General features: G+C 37.5%; 4 protein-coding genes across 7 annotated transcripts; 2 read left to right on the plus strand and 2 right to left on the minus strand.

Moving 5' to 3' along the window:
• Positions 1–218: 218 nt before the first annotated feature.
• On the plus strand, positions 219–5,837 carry A/N-INVB (Plant neutral invertase family protein). 4 transcript variants are annotated; one of them, XM_086255511.1, is made up of 5 exons: positions 219–500; positions 1,688–2,201; positions 2,848–3,279; positions 4,019–4,577; positions 5,303–5,837. In XM_086255511.1, the coding sequence occupies exons 2-5, from the start codon at positions 1,758–1,760 to the stop codon at positions 5,596–5,598; spliced, it is 1,731 nt and encodes a 576-aa protein (XP_086111637.1). In that variant the 5' UTR covers positions 219–500; positions 1,688–1,757; the 3' UTR covers positions 5,599–5,837. The 4 variants fall into 4 exon arrangements, with proteins under 4 accessions (XP_086111637.1, XP_086111638.1, XP_086111635.1 ...); XM_086255512.1 differs by having other exon boundaries at positions 1,723–2,201; XM_086255509.1 differs by lacking the exon at positions 219–500 and adding an exon at positions 518–980 and having other exon boundaries at positions 1,723–2,201.
• A 1,220-nt stretch (positions 5,838–7,057) lies between these two features.
• Positions 7,058–9,875, plus strand: LOC147276459 (uncharacterized). The gene is made up of 6 exons (XM_086253495.1): positions 7,058–7,456; positions 8,159–8,358; positions 8,570–8,710; positions 8,816–8,896; positions 9,420–9,544; positions 9,660–9,875. The coding sequence occupies exons 1-6, from the start codon at positions 7,234–7,236 to the stop codon at positions 9,706–9,708; spliced, it is 819 nt and encodes a 272-aa protein (XP_086109621.1). The 5' UTR covers positions 7,058–7,233; the 3' UTR covers positions 9,709–9,875.
• Positions 9,876–10,268: 393 nt separating this feature from the next.
• Positions 10,269–11,901, minus strand: LAP5 (Chalcone and stilbene synthase family protein). Its single transcript, XM_086254674.1, has 2 exons — positions 11,718–11,901; positions 10,269–11,376 (listed from the first exon to the last, which is right to left on the minus strand). Exons 1-2 carry the CDS (start codon positions 11,899–11,901, stop codon positions 10,382–10,384), a joined length of 1,179 nt encoding a protein of 392 aa, XP_086110800.1. The 3' UTR covers positions 10,269–10,381.
• Positions 11,902–12,870: 969 nt separating this feature from the next.
• Positions 12,871–16,558, minus strand: LOC147276461 (Phosphorylase superfamily protein). Its single transcript, XM_086253614.1, has 8 exons — positions 16,325–16,558; positions 16,154–16,217; positions 15,724–15,815; positions 15,158–15,264; positions 14,722–14,796; positions 14,095–14,169; positions 13,740–13,832; positions 12,871–13,287 (listed from the first exon to the last, which is right to left on the minus strand). Exons 1-8 carry the CDS (start codon positions 16,419–16,421, stop codon positions 13,090–13,092), a joined length of 801 nt encoding a protein of 266 aa, XP_086109740.1. The 5' UTR covers positions 16,422–16,558; the 3' UTR covers positions 12,871–13,089.
• Between the last annotated feature and the right edge of the window lie 554 nt (positions 16,559–17,112).

Here is a 17,112-nt window from a genome sequence, read left to right on the forward strand (position 1 = left end):
AAAATTATTAATAATGAATTTAAAAGTGTAAAAAATAATTTAGTAAATATAAATTACAGTTTCTATCATTTACTTAATTTTACTTGTTCTGATAATTCTTGTTTCTTTTCGTCATAATTCTAGTTTCAATGTAACAAAACAATGTAAACAAGTTCTCACATTTTCTTGGTATATAATATTCCTCATCATATTAAAGCATCAGATTTGACTAAATTTGCAATTTTGTTCTGATTATTATTCACAAAAAATTTCCAGCTCTCATCAAGTCATCATGTGAGCGTTCTCTCTTTTCGTTGGTGAAGCCGTGAAGGGGGCCCCGACTTTTCGGTGAAAGCCAAAAAGAGGAACAGAATCAGCAAAGGGATCACCAGGCACTTTGGATCTACTGACCGAGCGCGTGCACAAAGACAAAGACTGAAAGACACCTTCTCTGTGCATTGCACAGCAATTATTTGTCAAAATGCCGCAGAGGACTGACCGGTTTATTGTTGTTTTTTAAGGTCCAAGTCCCAAAGCCCTTCCCACACATCATGCACTCATTCACGCCATGCAATTATGCTCGCAAACATTGCTTTCCAATTCCCACGAGTACCCATCTGACGGGTTGAGCCAAGTTGCCCATCTCAGTCAATCAGAGTCACCCACGTTGCACCAAAATTTCAACATCTTCCGTACAACTCAGAGCCTCATATACTCTTAAGAGGGTCTCAAAGTGTAGAGCAGTGTGTGTGATGTTAGGCACCCCCATCACCAAAATCATCACTAACCCATCTGCCAGTCATCTCTACCGTCCCTGATAGGAGGCCTACCGGCTTGTCCGGTTGAGTACTAGTGGCCCCACCACCGCCTCATTGTACCCCAACAAAGATTCTATAAGAATACACTCCCATCAGTGAGCTTGGTTCTTTCTTTCTTTCATTCATTTTCATTTTTCATTTTATTTTTTTCCTGAAACTCTGGCCTTTTGAGACTCCTTTGAGGTTAGTTCTCCGTAGTAGTTGAAACCCAATTGGTTGATTGGTAGGATTCCCATTCCATAATGCATGCATGTCTTTGTCGATTTGGATTAGCAGAAAATTCAATTTTGATTGGATCTTGAAGCGTTTTTCACTTCAGTTGTTGGATTTGTATTCTGTTAATTGCTCTTCTTGCGGCGGTCAGATTGGATTATTTTCTTGTGTACTAGTGTGCTTGGTTGTTGAAGAAAAAATGGAAAAGATAAGCAAATTGAATCAATTGAATATTATCTTTATTTGGCTTTTCAGAAATTGAAAACCCAACTCTAATTTTGTCTGGTACAATATTGGGAGACCCACCTAGTGAAATTTGAAGGATTGATCATAATAATATCTTTGGTTCCCTACATTCTTTTAAAGCATTGTTATAATGAAATGCCCAAAATGTATTCTTCATTGAAATTCTGGCGGGTTGTTAGTATTCTTGTTGTATACAACAAACTTTTGCTGATCAATTTATAAAGGAAGAAACTACTTCTTAATTGTCACTTACCATTCAATAAATTGACCTGTATGAATAATTTATGAGTAAGATTAACATTTACAGTTCTTTACTTGGGCAGTTGGAATATCTCTGTTCGGTTTTGTAGGAATAGAAAGTAATTGCATCCAATATCTGGACATTGATCACCCGAGAGAGGTGGAAATAGATGATTAGTGTTTGTTTGCAGGTGATAATGGTTCAATTCTGGTGGTTGAATTGCAGGGTGTTGAATATTAAACTCCTCATTGGGTACAATTATGAAATCTTCGGACATGTCAACGTTCAATATGGATGTGTCTCAGAATGGAAACATAAGAAATATTGATTCCCTATGTCCTGTGGCGGAAATTGAAGAAATTGATTTTTCAAAGTTATTAGACAGGCCAAGACCTCTGAATATGGAGAGAAAAAGATCATTTGATGAGAGGTCACTCAGTGAATTATCTGTTGCGTTGTCCCCGCATCCCCCATCAAGAAATGCTGAGAACTCTTCCAGATTTATTGACCATCATGATTCTGTATTTTCACCCTCTAGAAGGTCACTCATTGGTACCCCTAGGTCACAGACTGGCTTTGAGCCACATCCAATGGTTGCTGAAGCTTGGGAAGCTTTGAGGCGTTCGTTGGTGTTTTTCCGTGGTCAGCCAGTTGGGACAATTGCTGCAACGGATACCTCCGAAGAAAAACTTAACTATGATCAGGTAAGAGACCCTATGTCTTTGTTGGTCTTACATTGGTGTTTGTTAAAGCAGTAGCTCCATTCATTAATTGTATTAATGTTTGGAACATTAAGTCTGTAATAATAGGGGGGTTATGATGCTTTTACAATGAAACATGATGTTTCATGATGCAGAGTGGTGATACATCTACATCCATATATTTGACAAATTTGAAATCATTGTGTTGTCCTTCTTATCAGTTCTTAGTTGTCTCGGGGGGTTACATCTTCAGTTTTTGCTGACCTACAATCCTTTTGAACTTTGGATGCATGCATATAAACAGGCTTAGCACATTGTCTCTGTTGCAAGTGGCCTTTGCCCCCCCGCACAGGGAGGGGGGAGGTGTAGGTCATATTTCCAGACTTTCCAAGCTTTATAATTAATCTGCTGATTTGACATTCTAATACTATGTTTCAAACGGTGGATGCATGCTGTCTAAAGTGCTGCCCTTGATATGCTTTATGTAGGACACGTTTTTTATTGTTGAACAAATGATATATATTCAACATATCTGTTTTCCCATTTGTGGTTCTGTTTTTTACTCAGATTTACTAGCTCTAGGAACAGTTTCACGAAGTTGGAAAACACTAATTTTCTTTTTATTTTTTGTTCTTATGAATCTGTGAAGGTGTTTGTGAGAGACTTTGTCCCCAGTGCGTTGGCTTTTCTGATGAACGGTGAACCTGAAATAGTTAAAAATTTTCTCTTAAAGACCCTTCGTCTTCAGTCATGGGAGAAAAAGATTGATAGGTTCCAGCTAGGAGAAGGAGTAATGCCAGCTAGTTTCAAGGTACTCCATGATCCAGTCAGGAATAGTGAGACTTTAATAGCAGATTTTGGTGAGAGTGCGATTGGAAGAGTTGCTCCCGTTGATTCTGGGTTTTGGTGGATCATATTGCTTCGGGCATACACAAAATCCACTGGAGACTCTTCATTGGCCGACCTGCCTGAATGCCAGAAGGGTATGCGCCTTATTCTAAGTTTATGTCTATCGGAGGGGTTCGACACATTTCCAACCCTTCTTTGTGCTGATGGATGCTGCATGATTGATCGCAGAATGGTAAGCTGTTCATTATTATGTTGAGTCCTATGTTTATTTCCTCTAATAAATGGTATGAAGCATGCCATAAAATTCAAATCGTCCTTTCGTGAGTAATGCTTATATTGAATTGCCTGTCAACCTGGCCACCTCTCTATCTGTTTAGTTGTCAAAGAAAGAGGATGGAACTTGGATCTAATATATTCTAATCTGAGTCAATATTTCTTGCCTGCCAAATAAGCATAAAAAAAAAAAAAAAATTCTTCCAGACTCCCAGTTAGTACATTTTCTCATGATTTGAGTGCAGCAGTAAAAATTATATCATAGATCAGGTCTGTCTAGAGGCTTGTGAGCTAAATAACTTACCATGTTAACCCGAATATTTTTCCTGGCTGAATGATTGTCTTAGGTTCTTATATATGGCAAAATGGTGGAGGTCAAATTGTGCAACTAAACCCCTAGCAATGCTTTGGTGTACATTACTTTTGAGGACATGATCTACCCATCAGATTTTGAGCATTGCTCTCAATTAAATTGCTAAAACAATTTTGATTAAGGAAAATCTATTTGGAGTACATTTTCTTGTAATAGGAGGCATTGTGGGCATGCTTATTAGCCTTTCTTGGATCTTCATAAGTCATCACTAGAAGTTGGTTTCCTTTTATGTTTTGGGATAGATATGCAGCTATTTTACATTTTGGTTGTGTTGTCTATCTTTTCAATTCCCTTAGCTCACTTCTGTATTGATCATCTGTTTTAGGGTGTTTATGGGTATCCCATCGAAATTCAGGCTCTTTTCTTCATGGCTTTAAGATGTGCTTTGCTTTTGCTTAAGCAAGATGATGAGGGAAAGGAGTTTGTAGAGCGAATAGTAAAACGCCTTCATGCCTTGAGCTTTCACATGAGAAGTTACTTTTGGTTAGACTTTAAGCAGTTAAATGACATATATCGGTATAAAACTGAAGAATACTCACATACAGCAGTCAACAAGTTCAATGTGATACCAGATTCTCTTCCAGAATGGATCTTTGATTTTATGCCAACTCATGGTGGTTACTTTATTGGGAATGTCAGTCCCGCAAGAATGGATTTCCGTTGGTTTTGCTTGGGTAATTGTATAGCTATTCTTTCATCCTTGGCAACCCCTGAACAATCCATGGCAATCATGGATCTCATAGAAGAACGATGGGAGGAACTGGCAGGAGAAATGCCATTAAAGGTTTGTTACCCAGCTATAGATAGTCATGAATGGCGGATTGAAACAGGCTGCGACCCGAAAAATACTAGATGGAGCTACCACAACGGAGGGTCTTGGCCAGGTATGCTTTCACACTTTCGTCTCCTCTGCACAAAATCATAATGTAACTACTAACTACTCATGTTTTTATGGGAACTGCAAAATTAGTCCACTAAAACAAATGAAAAGAAAAGCCAGTTCCGTGGCCCACTACTAACTCCCCTGCCCCCCTGCACTCCTTGGCCTAGGCAGTTCCATGGCCATTCTGCTGGACCTATTTTGCAGTTCCCCTTAATATCATCTTGAATCCTTAGTCAACCTATCCCTGCTGTTTGTAATTTGTAGATTTCTTTGTTACCCTCTTTTGTCCATATTTTTCTATCCATGATGCAAATTTCCATTTTTCCCAATAATTCAGTGGTGTCTGAAATATTTCAAGACAGGCATCAATGTTGGCCTGGATTAATTGTCTGCATATGATTTCAAATGAGATGGAGAGAATGTAGGGATTTGTTAGGACAGAGCAACAGATTCAAATTAGTAGGAAATTTCACAAGTATTTGCACTCTGTAAATTCACATGGAAAAGTTAGCATTCTTATCAACAGCAAGGCTTTTATGAGTTCTTAGTGATAGATTGAGATGAGAAGTGTAGTCTCTTGTGTGTGCCTAAAACTTGATTACTCTGTATACATACCTGCTTATACTTCTCATCATGATAACTAGACAATAAGATTATTGTAAGTGCCATATCCTTTATTTACCTGCTGAGTTAACATGTTGTCACTTGTCATTGTGGTTGGGGCAGTGCTCTTATGGCTTCTCACCGCCGCATGCATCAAGACTGGACGGCCCCAGATTGCTAGACGTGCCATTGAACTTGCTGAGAGCAGGTTGCTGAAAGACAATTGGCCTGAATACTATGATGGGAAACTCGGTCGTTACGTTGGGAAGCAGGCTCGTAAATTCCAGACCTGGTCCATTGCGGGTTACTTGGTGGCCAAGATGATGTTGGAAGACCCATCTCATTTGGGTATGGTAGCACTTGAGGAAGACAAACAGATGAAGCCCGTGATGAGGAGATCAAATTCCTGGACTTGCTAACTCCGTTGATCAACCTATGATCACCTACTCTGCACAAGGGTTGGTTTGGGGTTTGGGGGTTGAAGGGAACCAACTATAATGAAGTACTACGAGCTTCTTGCTTATTCAGTTTAAATAAGCTACTTGTATGTAGTATGCATGTAATATGTCTTCCCTAGTGCAGAACATTTCTTTTTCTTTTCTTTTCTTTCTCAGTCGGTGTGTGTTTGATGGATAACATATTACCTTGAAGAGATAAGCGTGATACAGGGACTTTCCAACTAAGACTTCAGCCAAAATCATATTTTAGGCCAAAGCTAATTGCATTTGTGCTGGAGCTCATTTAGAAACCCTGAAGAGTCAATTTTGGCTCTTCATGTTCATGGGAAATCCTTTGAGCATAAGCTAGGCCACGGACAAAAACTTGTGTAAAACAGTCTAGTTAACATGTGTCCGCATTTGATGATAATTTTCTATTTCTTGTGTCACTTAGGGCTTGTTTGGGAGTGTTTTTGTAGGAAGTGTTTTTACTTAGTAACGCTTTCATTAGAAGTGCTTTTGTTAGAAAGACATAAATTTTTTTGAAAAAAATTCAAGTGTTTTTTGTAAATGTACTTATAAGCATTTCTAATTGTTCTTGTAACTCAAAAACGCTTTTAATTTTTTTTTTGCCAAACATAAGAAAAAAACGTTTTTAAAGTTTTTAAAAGTACTTTAATTTTACACTAATTTAGCTATTGCAACGTAGCATTTTTTTATTTCTTTATTTTTCATTTATGAGTGTGAGAGTCAAACTCTTGTTTGGTTACATTTGAGGAATCAAACTCTGAACCTATTAAATCCTAATCCATTACTTCATTGCCCTACCTCTCTCACCACTTGGGTTAGAGCCTTAGTGGTACAATCAATCTCTTGTTTGAATACCAGCAAGTGTTCTACAACTGAAAAATTTATATAATTTCGAGTTAAATATCGTTCTCCACTTATCCAAAACAACCAAGATAATGTTTAGTTTTTCACTAATTTAAACAAAATAGGATAATAAAATGTGTACATTATGTGATAATTGATTTGCACCTCAGTCCTTAGATAGAATTATTTTATTATTTTTTGGTGGTTCTATACTTCTATTAACGCTCTTTTGGTTTTTTATTGTTGATCTAATACTTACTTTTTGGTGGATGTAAATAGACCACTCTCAATAAAATATTAATATGTGGCATATACAAAATTTGTTTTTTATTATATTATTACGTGGATACGTACGCAAGGATCTGCTCAGCAACTGAGCGTAAAAGTTGTTTCTCAAAACGCTGCCCTTGTCAATGGAAAACGACATATGATTCATGGCCGTGTCACAAACGACATACAGAGGAGTCGTTTGTCTGTCATCTCTTATATATCCCTGATCCGGATGTGTAATCCGGGTATCCGAAAACCCACCCGATTTAATATCACTGAAAGTTTTTCCTTCCTTTTCCTTCCAAAGCAAGCAGTCCAATTAAGAAAAGAAAATCTCTCTCTCTCTCAGTCTGTTCCGCACCACAACTACTTCATTAATTAATTTTCCCTCAGTTTCTCTCCAACCCATCACACTTTCCGGGAAAATCAAGAGACCGAGAAAATCAGAAGAGGAAAAAAGAAAGGGAAAACCTCATGAGGGCTCCGAAGAGGCCGATCCACACCGTTTCGACATGGGTCCGACGCCAGCCGCCGAAAGTGAAGGCCTTTCTGGCCGTCGTATCGGGCATGGCCGCCCTGGTTCTGCTCCGATTTATCGTTCACGATCACGACAATCTCTTTGTTGCAGCTGAGGCTGTGCACTCAATTGGAATCTCCGTGCTCATCTACAAGCTCATGAAGGAGAAGACTTGTGCGGGTAAAGTATTGAACTTTTCAGGATTTTTTTTTTTTTTTTTTTTTGGGTTTGTTTGGTTTTTAAGCAATTATTGGGAATGGTGGAAAATTTGGGCTTTAGTGGATTGTTTATGTAATTGAATGTTTTGTTGTTATTAAGATAGAAGATTTTGATAGTTGTTTCTCTGTCGTGGGAATGCGAATGCTTCAATATTAGGAAGACTGAAATTTTATACGTAAAAATTTCCTTTATTTGGGCTTGTTTGGTTTTTTTAGTAATTGTTTGGAATGGTGGAAAATTTGGGTTTTAATGGATTGTTGATGTAATTGAATTTTTTGTTGTTATTTGATAGTTGCTTTTCTGTTGGAGTGCAGATGCTTCAATATTAGGAAGACTGGAATTTTATATGTAAAAATTTCCTTTATTGGGTTTGTTTGCTTTATGAGAAATTTTTAGGGATTGAGGGAAAATCTGGGCTTTTTTGCTTAAAAAAACATCTGGGCTTTATCATTGATGATATAATTGTTAGAAAAGAAGTTCATAAGTCCATGCTTTAAATAAAGAGGAACAAGAGTAGCGCTTTTTTCCCCTTAAATGTTTAACCTGTGGTATGTTTCTCTTTTTTTTTTAAAACTATCTTTCGGTTTTTTCTGGCCTGTTGAATATGCTTTATTCTAAGAAATTTATGAAAGTTTGATTGGTAAATATTGGAATTGTTTGCAGGGCTATCACTCAAATCCCAGGAATTAACAGCAATGTTTTTAGCTGTGAGATTATACTGTAGTGTTGTCATGGAATATGATATACACACCCTGCTTGATTTAGCTACCCTGGTGACGACCCTCTGGGTTATTTACATGATCCGCTTCAATTTAAAGTCGAGTTACATGGAGGACAAAGACAACTTTGCAATATATTATGTTGTGAGTTTCTCTCAATCAATATATATATTTTTTAAAAACATTTATACATGTGAAGCAAAAATTCTAAAGGCAAATTGATTGACTTCCTCTTTCAGTAGTGATGTGTTCTGAAGTTTCTTCTTGACCTCAGATATTATGTTGCTTGCTATTTGTTATTGATGACGTTGCTTTCTTTCTAATAGTAATATCCTATCTTTTTTATTGGATGCAGGTGGTACCATGTGCTGCATTAGCTTTGTTCATTCATCCGTCAACTTCTCATCATTTATTGAACAGGATTTCCTGGGCATTTTGCGTATATCTGGAAGCTGTTTCCGTACTGCCCCAGTTGCGGGTCATGCAGAACACAAAGGTATAATTTCATAGAACGGAAAACTATTATGTTTATGGGGTTTTGAAATTTGATCGCATTTACTGTTTTTCTCTATGATTCATCTTCTTTTTTTTGTACTTTCAGATTGTTGAGCCATTCACAGCTCATTATGTATTTGCACTGGGTGTGGCAAGGTTCCTGAGCTGTGCCCATTGGGTTCTTCAGGTTTGATCTTTCGGGGTTGATTATATATGTTTGCTTTGTATTAGGTTGATTTGTTTGTGGCATTTTGGAAATATGTTGATTATGCATGATACAAGATGAGTTGCTTAGTTGATGCCTAGATGCTGTTTATGAACATGCTTTGAATCAATTTCCAGGGTAGGCACCTGTTGTGGTGGCTTTAGTGTCATATTTGGAAGTGGCATATTGATGATAAACTAGCAATTTAGAACAATATTTCATATTTTTTATTTTTTAATAAACTAGCAATTTAGAACAATATTTTTTATTTTTTATTTTTTAATGAAGAAATGAGAACCCTTGTTGTGCCCGAAGTTCCTTTACATGGATGTAGTCTATCTGTCCATGCGTTGGCACCTGTACTAAATACGTAGTTTCTGTATATGGGTGTCTAAATGATCAAAGTGGTTGAAGAATTATGTTACTGCAATTAGTTTGATTTTGTTAAAGGGCATGATCTCGTCGGATTCTTCTACGAATAAAATATGTTCTATTGCTCTAACAGGTATTAGATACTCGCGGACACTTGCTTGTAGCCTTGGGCTACGGGTTATGGCCTTCTATGGTTCTTATTTCAGAAATTGTTCAGACTTTCATATTAGCAGACTTCTGTTACTACTATGTCAAAAGGTTGGCCTTAATCAATGATGTTTTTGCAAGTTTATTTGCATCACAATTATTTTTCTCCTGGTGTATATATTATTTCATTCAAAATTTACCTATTGTGGCTATTTTCATTTTACAGTGTTTTTGGAGGGCAGCTTGTACTCCGTCTCCCTTCAGGAGTTGTATGATCTCAATCCGCTTCTGCCAGTGGTGAAGACATGGTGGGGGCAATGGGGTCTACCGACCCCTATAGCTTTAGCTTTTTTTATTGTAATGAAGTTGATAAATATAGTACAAATTTGGCTAAATTTGTTTTAATCTCGGATTGATAATTTTAAGTTCTCATCTTTGTTCCTTTTTTTTTTTTTTTTTTGCAATGATCTCTCTATCCACTTAAAAATGTATATGGCTAAATTAGTCCGTCATTTGAGTGTACCCGTTTTCTTTCAATCATATAGTTCGAAAGTCAATAACCCAATTGTCTGTTATCTTCCCACCAATTTGAGTGGAACCAAACTACCTTTTGGTGTGCCATTGTTGCCAAGTGCCTACACCACCACTACTCTTTGGTTACCTAAAGAAAATAAATGGACAGAAGGGAAAAACCTTGACCAATGGCCATTATGCACACAAGTGTTGTCTTTTTTAGCTGGTTGACGCTTGACAGCCAACGCAGGCGTATGCAATTTTGACAGCAGAGATTTTGGAACGAATGGCCATATACAGTATGTGACTTTGCCCCCCATTTATTTAAGGAGTTTAGTTTTAGATTAATCCATTGAAATGAATGGAAACATAGTCATGTATATGATAATGTCAGCAGAGAAAAGTTTCAGTGCTGCATAAAATTTGGCTGCATACTTAGACTGAGAGGTTCCTTGCTAGAATTCCCTCAAAAGTAATTCCAGGTCCAAAAGCCAGTATCAACCCCCATTCACTATCTTCTTGCTCTTTCTTTTTGGCCTTATTGATCTCTTCTATCATGTACTCTAGCACATACACAATGGTATTACTGCTAGCATTGCCATAATCCATCAGAGCTCTTCTGCTAGCATTCAGCTTCTCCGGAAACAGATCAAGACGCTTCTCCATCCGGTTCAAGATTGCAGGACCCCCTGGATGAACAGCCCAGAACATCTTATTGTACTCCTTGTTATCAAATCCAGCAACTCCCATCAACCTTCCACAGAACCCCTCAATGTGATCTTCAATTATCTGAGGAAGCTCTCTTGCTAGCTTGAAGCTGATCCCCTCTTCTGTGAGCCTTCCATCAATGGTCCTCTCAGTGCCTGGCAAGAACTCCTGTATGGCTGTGTGAAGCTCAAACAGAGGCTTCTCAGTGACCAATACAGGGTCTGAGCCAATCATCATGGCTCCAGCACCATCCCCAAAGAGTGCAACACCAACAAGATCATATGGTCTGTGTGCACTTGGTGGCTTGTAGCCAATGATGGTGGTTTCAGAAGTAGCAAGCAAAACTCGGCTCCCCGGATTGTTCTCAGCAATGTCTTTGGCAACACGAAGGCCGGCCACACCTCCAGAGCAGCCGGAGAAGTAAAGCATGACCCTTTTAGTCTGAGGATGGAGTCCAAGTCCTCCTGCTAAGTAAAGGTCACCACCAGGTAGCCGAGCTTCACTGGACGAGACATAGACTAAGTGGGTTATATCTGAAGCAGGCCTTCCCCAGTTCTTGATGCAAGCTTGTGAAGCTTCAATGGCCATCTGTGTTACTGCTTCATTGCAAATGTCTAGTCTTTGCTTCACAGTGGGTACGCCTTCAAGTGCAAGCTCTGGGTATTTCTGTAGAATCTCCTCGGACATGACCACGTACCTTGTTTTGACTGTTGTTGTCTTGCCTGCCAATTGCAAGAAGTATCACTTAATTAGTGGCACTTCTTTCAGTTAGGTTGTTGGCATAGGAGCCACCTAATACTATATAATGTCACATTTCTTTTCAAGATTGTTATTCTACAATATGATAATGTTCTCTTACCAAATATCTAATATATCGTGTTATAAGAATAAGAATTCACTTAGTCAGTGATTCAGATTAACAGTCTAACAAGACGTAGTATATATATGTAGTAATATTCTGAATTGGGTTTCATTTTACAATGTAGATCAGATTTGGGTTTGTGCAATTATTAGTGTCAATGTTGTTATTAGAAAGAGAAAGGAAAGAAGTTGGTGGACTTACAGAGTCGAGCCAGCTTCTCCTTGAGGTCTGGATCATCACAGTTGGTATCTTTGAAATACCCATCAACCAGATAGTCCTGCATGACAAGCTGGTGAGGGAAGGCCTTGCCAAGAGCCAGAATCGTAGCTTTTCCGGCATTCGCTTTCATTGTGGAACCTCCTTGCACAGAACCTTCGCTCCCCATGTCTTGCTCTCTCTCTCTCTCTCTCTCTCTCTCTCTCTCTCTCTCTAAAGAGATGCTGATATGTTGACTAGCATATATAAGAGTTCTTACAACCTCTGAACCTTGCAATAAAGCAACAATTGGGATGCTGCTTTTATATATACGGTTTCCACTGCATATTTATGGCATTATATTACAAAGGGAGTTATGGCATTGGCATTTTCATGTAGGGTCAGACATGCAGTGTGCAATTCTCATACATAAAATAGTGGTTTAGTTGAGAAGCAAGGTGTTCATGTGGGTTATATTTAAAGGTGCAGGTAACTGTTTGGTATGTCGTTTGGGGCAGTATTTGACTATTTGCTGCACTTATGGCGTTTTGAGTTGAAAATCAAACATGTACTTTCTCTGTGTATTCTGTTCATAGAATCTAAAATTCAAACTCATGGGCTTGGCATGTTCCATTGGCTGAGGGAAATAATTAAAATTGAATCTATTTCTAATTGATCCCCTCAAATGATCCTTATCATTTTGTGGTTCCATGAGGTTGTATCCTTTCCTTACCCTTAGAGAAGTTATTTGGCACGACAGTCGCGCCATGTCAATCCAGCAGATTTGGTGCAACCGTCAACTCAAACTTCGCCACATGGTCAATTTCTAGATGACGTGGCATGACTGCCAGACCAAAGAATTTAACCTCAGGAAGTCAGGGACATCAGGTCCATTGGTTACGACCATGACCTTGGTATCAAATGTCATGTTTGTTCTAACTAAGGTTGACAATATTATGTGATACCTAGGCATATTCTATTTAAGGGATGTTGAAAAAGCATATCCTTGCATCGATTTCTTTTAGAGAATTTCCAGGAAAACTGTTTTTTCTTGCCTATTTGGATCCTCTCCTTGTGCTTTGCTTGCAAACCTTCAAACTGCTTCCGAGCAAGTAACAGACAGTTCACCAAAAATATGTTAACTTACAGAAGTGCGAAGTGAACTTGAAATTAAATCACCATAAATATTGTTTCAATATTAGTTACACAAACTGTTGCTGGGCATATTATGTGATATCGGGTCACCAAAAATATTGTTTAGCTGTTGTGGTTGGACCTTTAAAACGACACCATAATCTGAAGATACCTAATGATCTAAGGTCCAGGGGACAATTTATATCACATAGTATTCATAAACATATAGTTTTGATGAAATGAATCAGAGATCAGAGAGGCACTTTCCATTAATAAAATCAATAACTCGGGTGACTGCCTGCTCAAGAGCAGCAGTAACTGCTACCAAATTTTGCAAAAATTCTTCTGCAGTTGGTTTCTCACCATCTACTATATCAGTCACAGCTTTAACATATATTGATGGGACTTTAAATAGATCTGCCACATAGCCAACAGCCGCACCCTGAAACCCAAAAAATTTAGGAAAGGATGCTTTAATACAATGCAAAAATGACTGTCGGATTCCAGAGCTCTCAATAGGTATCTATACCACAAACAAGGAAATCTAATTTTTCCGAAGGCTGTGATTCATAAAACTCTTAAAAGTCTGACCATATGGATGTTTGTCAGAGCTTAAGCAAATAGAGGTCTCGTTTAGAATGCCAATTAACCATCTTCTTTAACAGAATAGGCTTTTTCTTTCCTTGATTGACAAGATTCAAACCCCCGAACTATCGCAACCCCACTCCGCCTCTTTAAACTGATAGTTATACCATTGTGCAGAGAGGCCCAAATTTACATCTGATATTAAATCTAAAAGAGGCAAAAAGGTTCAATGCTCTTTCCGTGAAAAGGCAGGGATACCCTGATCTAATATGCGAAGGATGCTAAGGTATGGTTTAATTAAGAGGTTACCTCCATGTCTTTAATCGTAGCATCATTTGCAACGATTGATGCTTCATCCTGTGGGCATATATCTAGAGAGTTTCCTGTAGACAGTTTTCCAACCTGAAGCATGAATGACACTGTGAATATTTGTGACGCTATCAAACACAAAGAAAAGGAAAGCCAAGTATCACGATAATGCATGTGAATCTCTACCATAAATTACATATGCATGCCTAAGAGCATTTGTTAACATAACGGACAATTCCAATTTAAAAACTTACACTGAACAGCAATATATTAAATGATTTGGAAGCTATTACAATTAGAGATAGATTTTAAGGTTTAACTTTTGTGTCCAAGCATTTTGCTGCATGGTAGTTACCTTTAGGTCAAGTTCCTTGAGAAGATTGGGTGTTGAGAAGGCCGGTCGTAAACCAATTCCATATAGATCAAAAACCTGTAGTAGACATACAAGGCAGACAAAATTTGAGTAGAAAATTTCGAATAAGTAATTACCATTCAAATTACCACATCAATGAAGTCCAATACAGCATGAAGCAGGAAGGTGGTTCATAAACAAACATTACCCATAAACTATGAATACTTTTACTCATTCATACCAATGTTTGATGTCTTTAACCATTCTAGGCAACATAATATCAGCAATCATTCAATTCACCCTATCAGATCCAGCAAAGTTCATGGCATTCACAATACTAAAGATATTGTAGAGAGATGTAATTAGTTTGGGACTTCTGCTGCATCATGTTGTAAAAAGGTTGGTCATTATCAGAAAATATTGCAAACAGGAATTGATATTATCCCATTAAGCACACAAGTTCCTTAGGCTAACCATCCCTCTATCTTTCCTTTCCCCTATCTGTCCGTTCAATTCATACTACATTAGTACAGGCACCCAACATATAGATGGCCAAACATATGCTTAGATTATTTTCTCTTTTAACAAAGCATCAAAAGTACTTCAATGAAAAAACTAAGGAACACTCACAGGAATAGGTATTCTTCTATCATGGAAAGCAACATCCGATGCGAGATACACATCACCAATGCATGCTCCTTTGGCCTGAAAGCATCCATTAATCAGTAATACAAAATAATTAATGTCAACATGCTTCACATAATATCTGCACATGTCAACATACTTCTACATAAATATTTTGTGTGTGTGTGTGTACACAAGCATGAGCCTGTGATAAATACATGCACTTGTGTATTTCCTTCATTTATATCATGGTCCCTGCACTTCAATAATAGAATCCTCAAACTTTTCAGTGTCTTTTGTAAGAAAAGGATGACCTTTTTTTTTTTTTTTCTTTCAATACTACAGATTCTCCCATAGATTTCTCATTGAAAGAAAGAAAAATGAAAACAGAATGAACTTCTAGTACAAGAAGAAGAGCAAAGTTGGTAGGAAAATAAAATACCTTAAAGCCACCAGCAGTGCCTGCATTGATAATTAGGTCTGGCTGTAATGCTTGAATGGCAGCATAGGTCACAAGAGATGCAGAGATTGTGCCTACACAATCAACCCCTGAAAGAAAATTTGAGGATTAGGTACAGAACATTGAAACAAAAACAGCCACTTCTTTTCTTTGATGTCTGATTACAATAAAGTGACCAAAAGGTAAAAACCAACGATAACATATGATGATTTAGAGGGAGTGGGTGACTTTCTAATACAAACCCGAACTAGCTTTAGAAGGAATCACACAGCTTCATTTATGCTTTAAAATAAACTGATATCAAGTAGAAATTTCAACTTAGCGATCCTTTTTTTCTTGTTACAATTAAATCTGGTCTAGGCCTCCTCTTGTGAGGTCAACTATAATTAATTATGTATCATGTGTGGGATTCTCTTTTGAAGAAATATGTCAATTAAGGTCATATAAAATGTTTGAAAGTATAACCATGTAACAACCGAAACAAATAATCAATTATTTCAATATAACCTGACAACAAATATCCAAATTCAGAAGAGACAAAAACTTACCCAAAGATGAATCTTTTCCAGGCCAAACTACATTAATATGAAGATCTTTGTAAAAACCGTGATACCGGACCCAAGGGACCCCTTTGGGGAACCTGCATAATTCATGCATTGACATATCAATCAAATAAATAAAGACCAACTAAACGCTTACAATTCTAAAAACAAAATTACAGAATACCCAGTGATGATCTCCAGTTCTCAAAAGCAATCACTGTAACAAAATCACATAGACCAACTAGAAAGTGATAGTAATTGTCTGGCTATACTATTCAACAAAAACTGAAAAGTACCAAAGACAAAGAATCTACAAAAGGTTTGAGTATTCAAACACAGCACTAAATCAAAGTCAAATTAAGTGATCCTGAATCGAAAAGCAATGAGACAATGAGTTTAAGTTGGTAAAGAAAGAAGAAGAAGAAGATGAACTCACACGGGGTGAAGGTCCTCTGTGAGATTGAGCTTGTTCACCAAAGGAAGCGCTTCAGTCTGCATAGCTGTTTGTTACTCGAAAAGATCACTATTTTATCCAAGAACAATAGTAACAAATAGCTGAAGAAGTTGCAGAGAGAGTGGAAATATCAAATATCAAATAGGAACGTACCAATGATAAAGAGGATTGTGGAAATGGGGCGCTTCTCAGTTTCAGCAACCATGGCTTCATCTGCAGCGTCCGATTTGTCGCCGTGAGGAGGAGCCATTGATAGATAGCCTTTTTTGTTTTTAATTTATTTTCCTTTGCTTTCTCTCCGGATTATTTTCCTCCCAACCAAACAGAATCTATGCTCTCTCTCTAGCGAGCCGTCACTTTCTTTTACGGCTCTGAGAGACTATGGACTAGACACTAGAGAAAGCGAGAAGCCAGACTAGCAGGCTGAGGACAATTCGGTAATTAACGAATCGATCCGATGCATTGAATGGATCTCTTTCCGTTGATTGGCGGTGCTGATCTAATATTAGAAGCATTGGACCACGTGTTCAAATCTCAAGGTTTCCAATTTTCAGGGCTGTTTCTTTGGGGGTTTTTGTTTTTTTTGTTTTTCTCTTAAAAAAATAGGGATTTTTTTTTTTTGGCTAATCAAGATGTTGATTGAGACAACAAGCCATGTTTCACGATGGAGGCAATACTATATTGTATCGGAGTTTTGGGAGTCAAAGACGTATCTGACTTTTAATCTAATTTTCTTATTTGATTTTCAATCTAATTATCTTGTAATGCAAATGCAATTACACACATAAATTTTTAGATTTCTAGTATTGATTTTGATTGAAAATTAATATACGATGAAACATTCAAATATTAACCATGAGCGTTCAATACTATCTCATATCTTATATTATCCTTTATTTAAAAAAAAACTTCATCTCATAACGTAAAAGTGTAAAATTATG

This window comes from Dryas octopetala, chromosome 8 (genome assembly GCF_963921425.1).
Source record: "Dryas octopetala chromosome 8, drDryOcto1.1, whole genome shotgun sequence".
Taxonomy (NCBI): domain Eukaryota; kingdom Viridiplantae; phylum Streptophyta; class Magnoliopsida; order Rosales; family Rosaceae; genus Dryas; species Dryas octopetala.

Bases quoted from the DNA above. Each gene is read 5' to 3' on its own strand.
- A/N-INVB (XM_086255511.1), top strand. From the start codon at position 1,758: ATGAAATCTTCGGACATGTCAACGTTCAATATGGATGTGTCTCAGAAT. The intron at 2,202-2,847 runs GTAAGAGACCCT...GAATCTGTGAAG, and splicing joins AAAAACTTAACTATGATCAG to GTGTTTGTGAGAGACTTTGT. The intron at 4,578-5,302 runs GTATGCTTTCAC...TGGTTGGGGCAG, and splicing joins CAACGGAGGGTCTTGGCCAG to TGCTCTTATGGCTTCTCACC.
- LOC147276459 (XM_086253495.1), top strand. From the start codon at position 7,234: ATGAGGGCTCCGAAGAGGCCGATCCACACCGTTTCGACATGGGTCCGA. The intron at 8,359-8,569 runs GTGAGTTTCTCT...TATTGGATGCAG, and splicing joins ACTTTGCAATATATTATGTT to GTGGTACCATGTGCTGCATT. The intron at 8,897-9,419 runs GTTTGATCTTTC...TTGCTCTAACAG, and splicing joins GTGCCCATTGGGTTCTTCAG to GTATTAGATACTCGCGGACA.
- LAP5 (XM_086254674.1), bottom strand. From the start codon at position 11,901: ATGGGGAGCGAAGGTTCTGTGCAAGGAGGTTCCACAATGAAAGCGAAT. The intron at 11,377-11,717 runs GTAAGTCCACCA...TGCAATTGGCAG, and splicing joins GGAGAAGCTGGCTCGACTCT to GCAAGACAACAACAGTCAAA.
- LOC147276461 (XM_086253614.1), bottom strand. From the start codon at position 16,421: ATGGCTCCTCCTCACGGCGACAAATCGGACGCTGCAGATGAAGCCATG. The intron at 14,797-15,157 runs GTATTTTATTTT...GGATGCTTTCAG, and splicing joins GCACTGCTGGTGGCTTTAAG to GCCAAAGGAGCATGCATTGG. The intron at 13,833-14,094 runs GTAACTACCATG...TTCATGCTTCAG, and splicing joins TCAAGGAACTTGACCTAAAG to GTTGGAAAACTGTCTACAGG.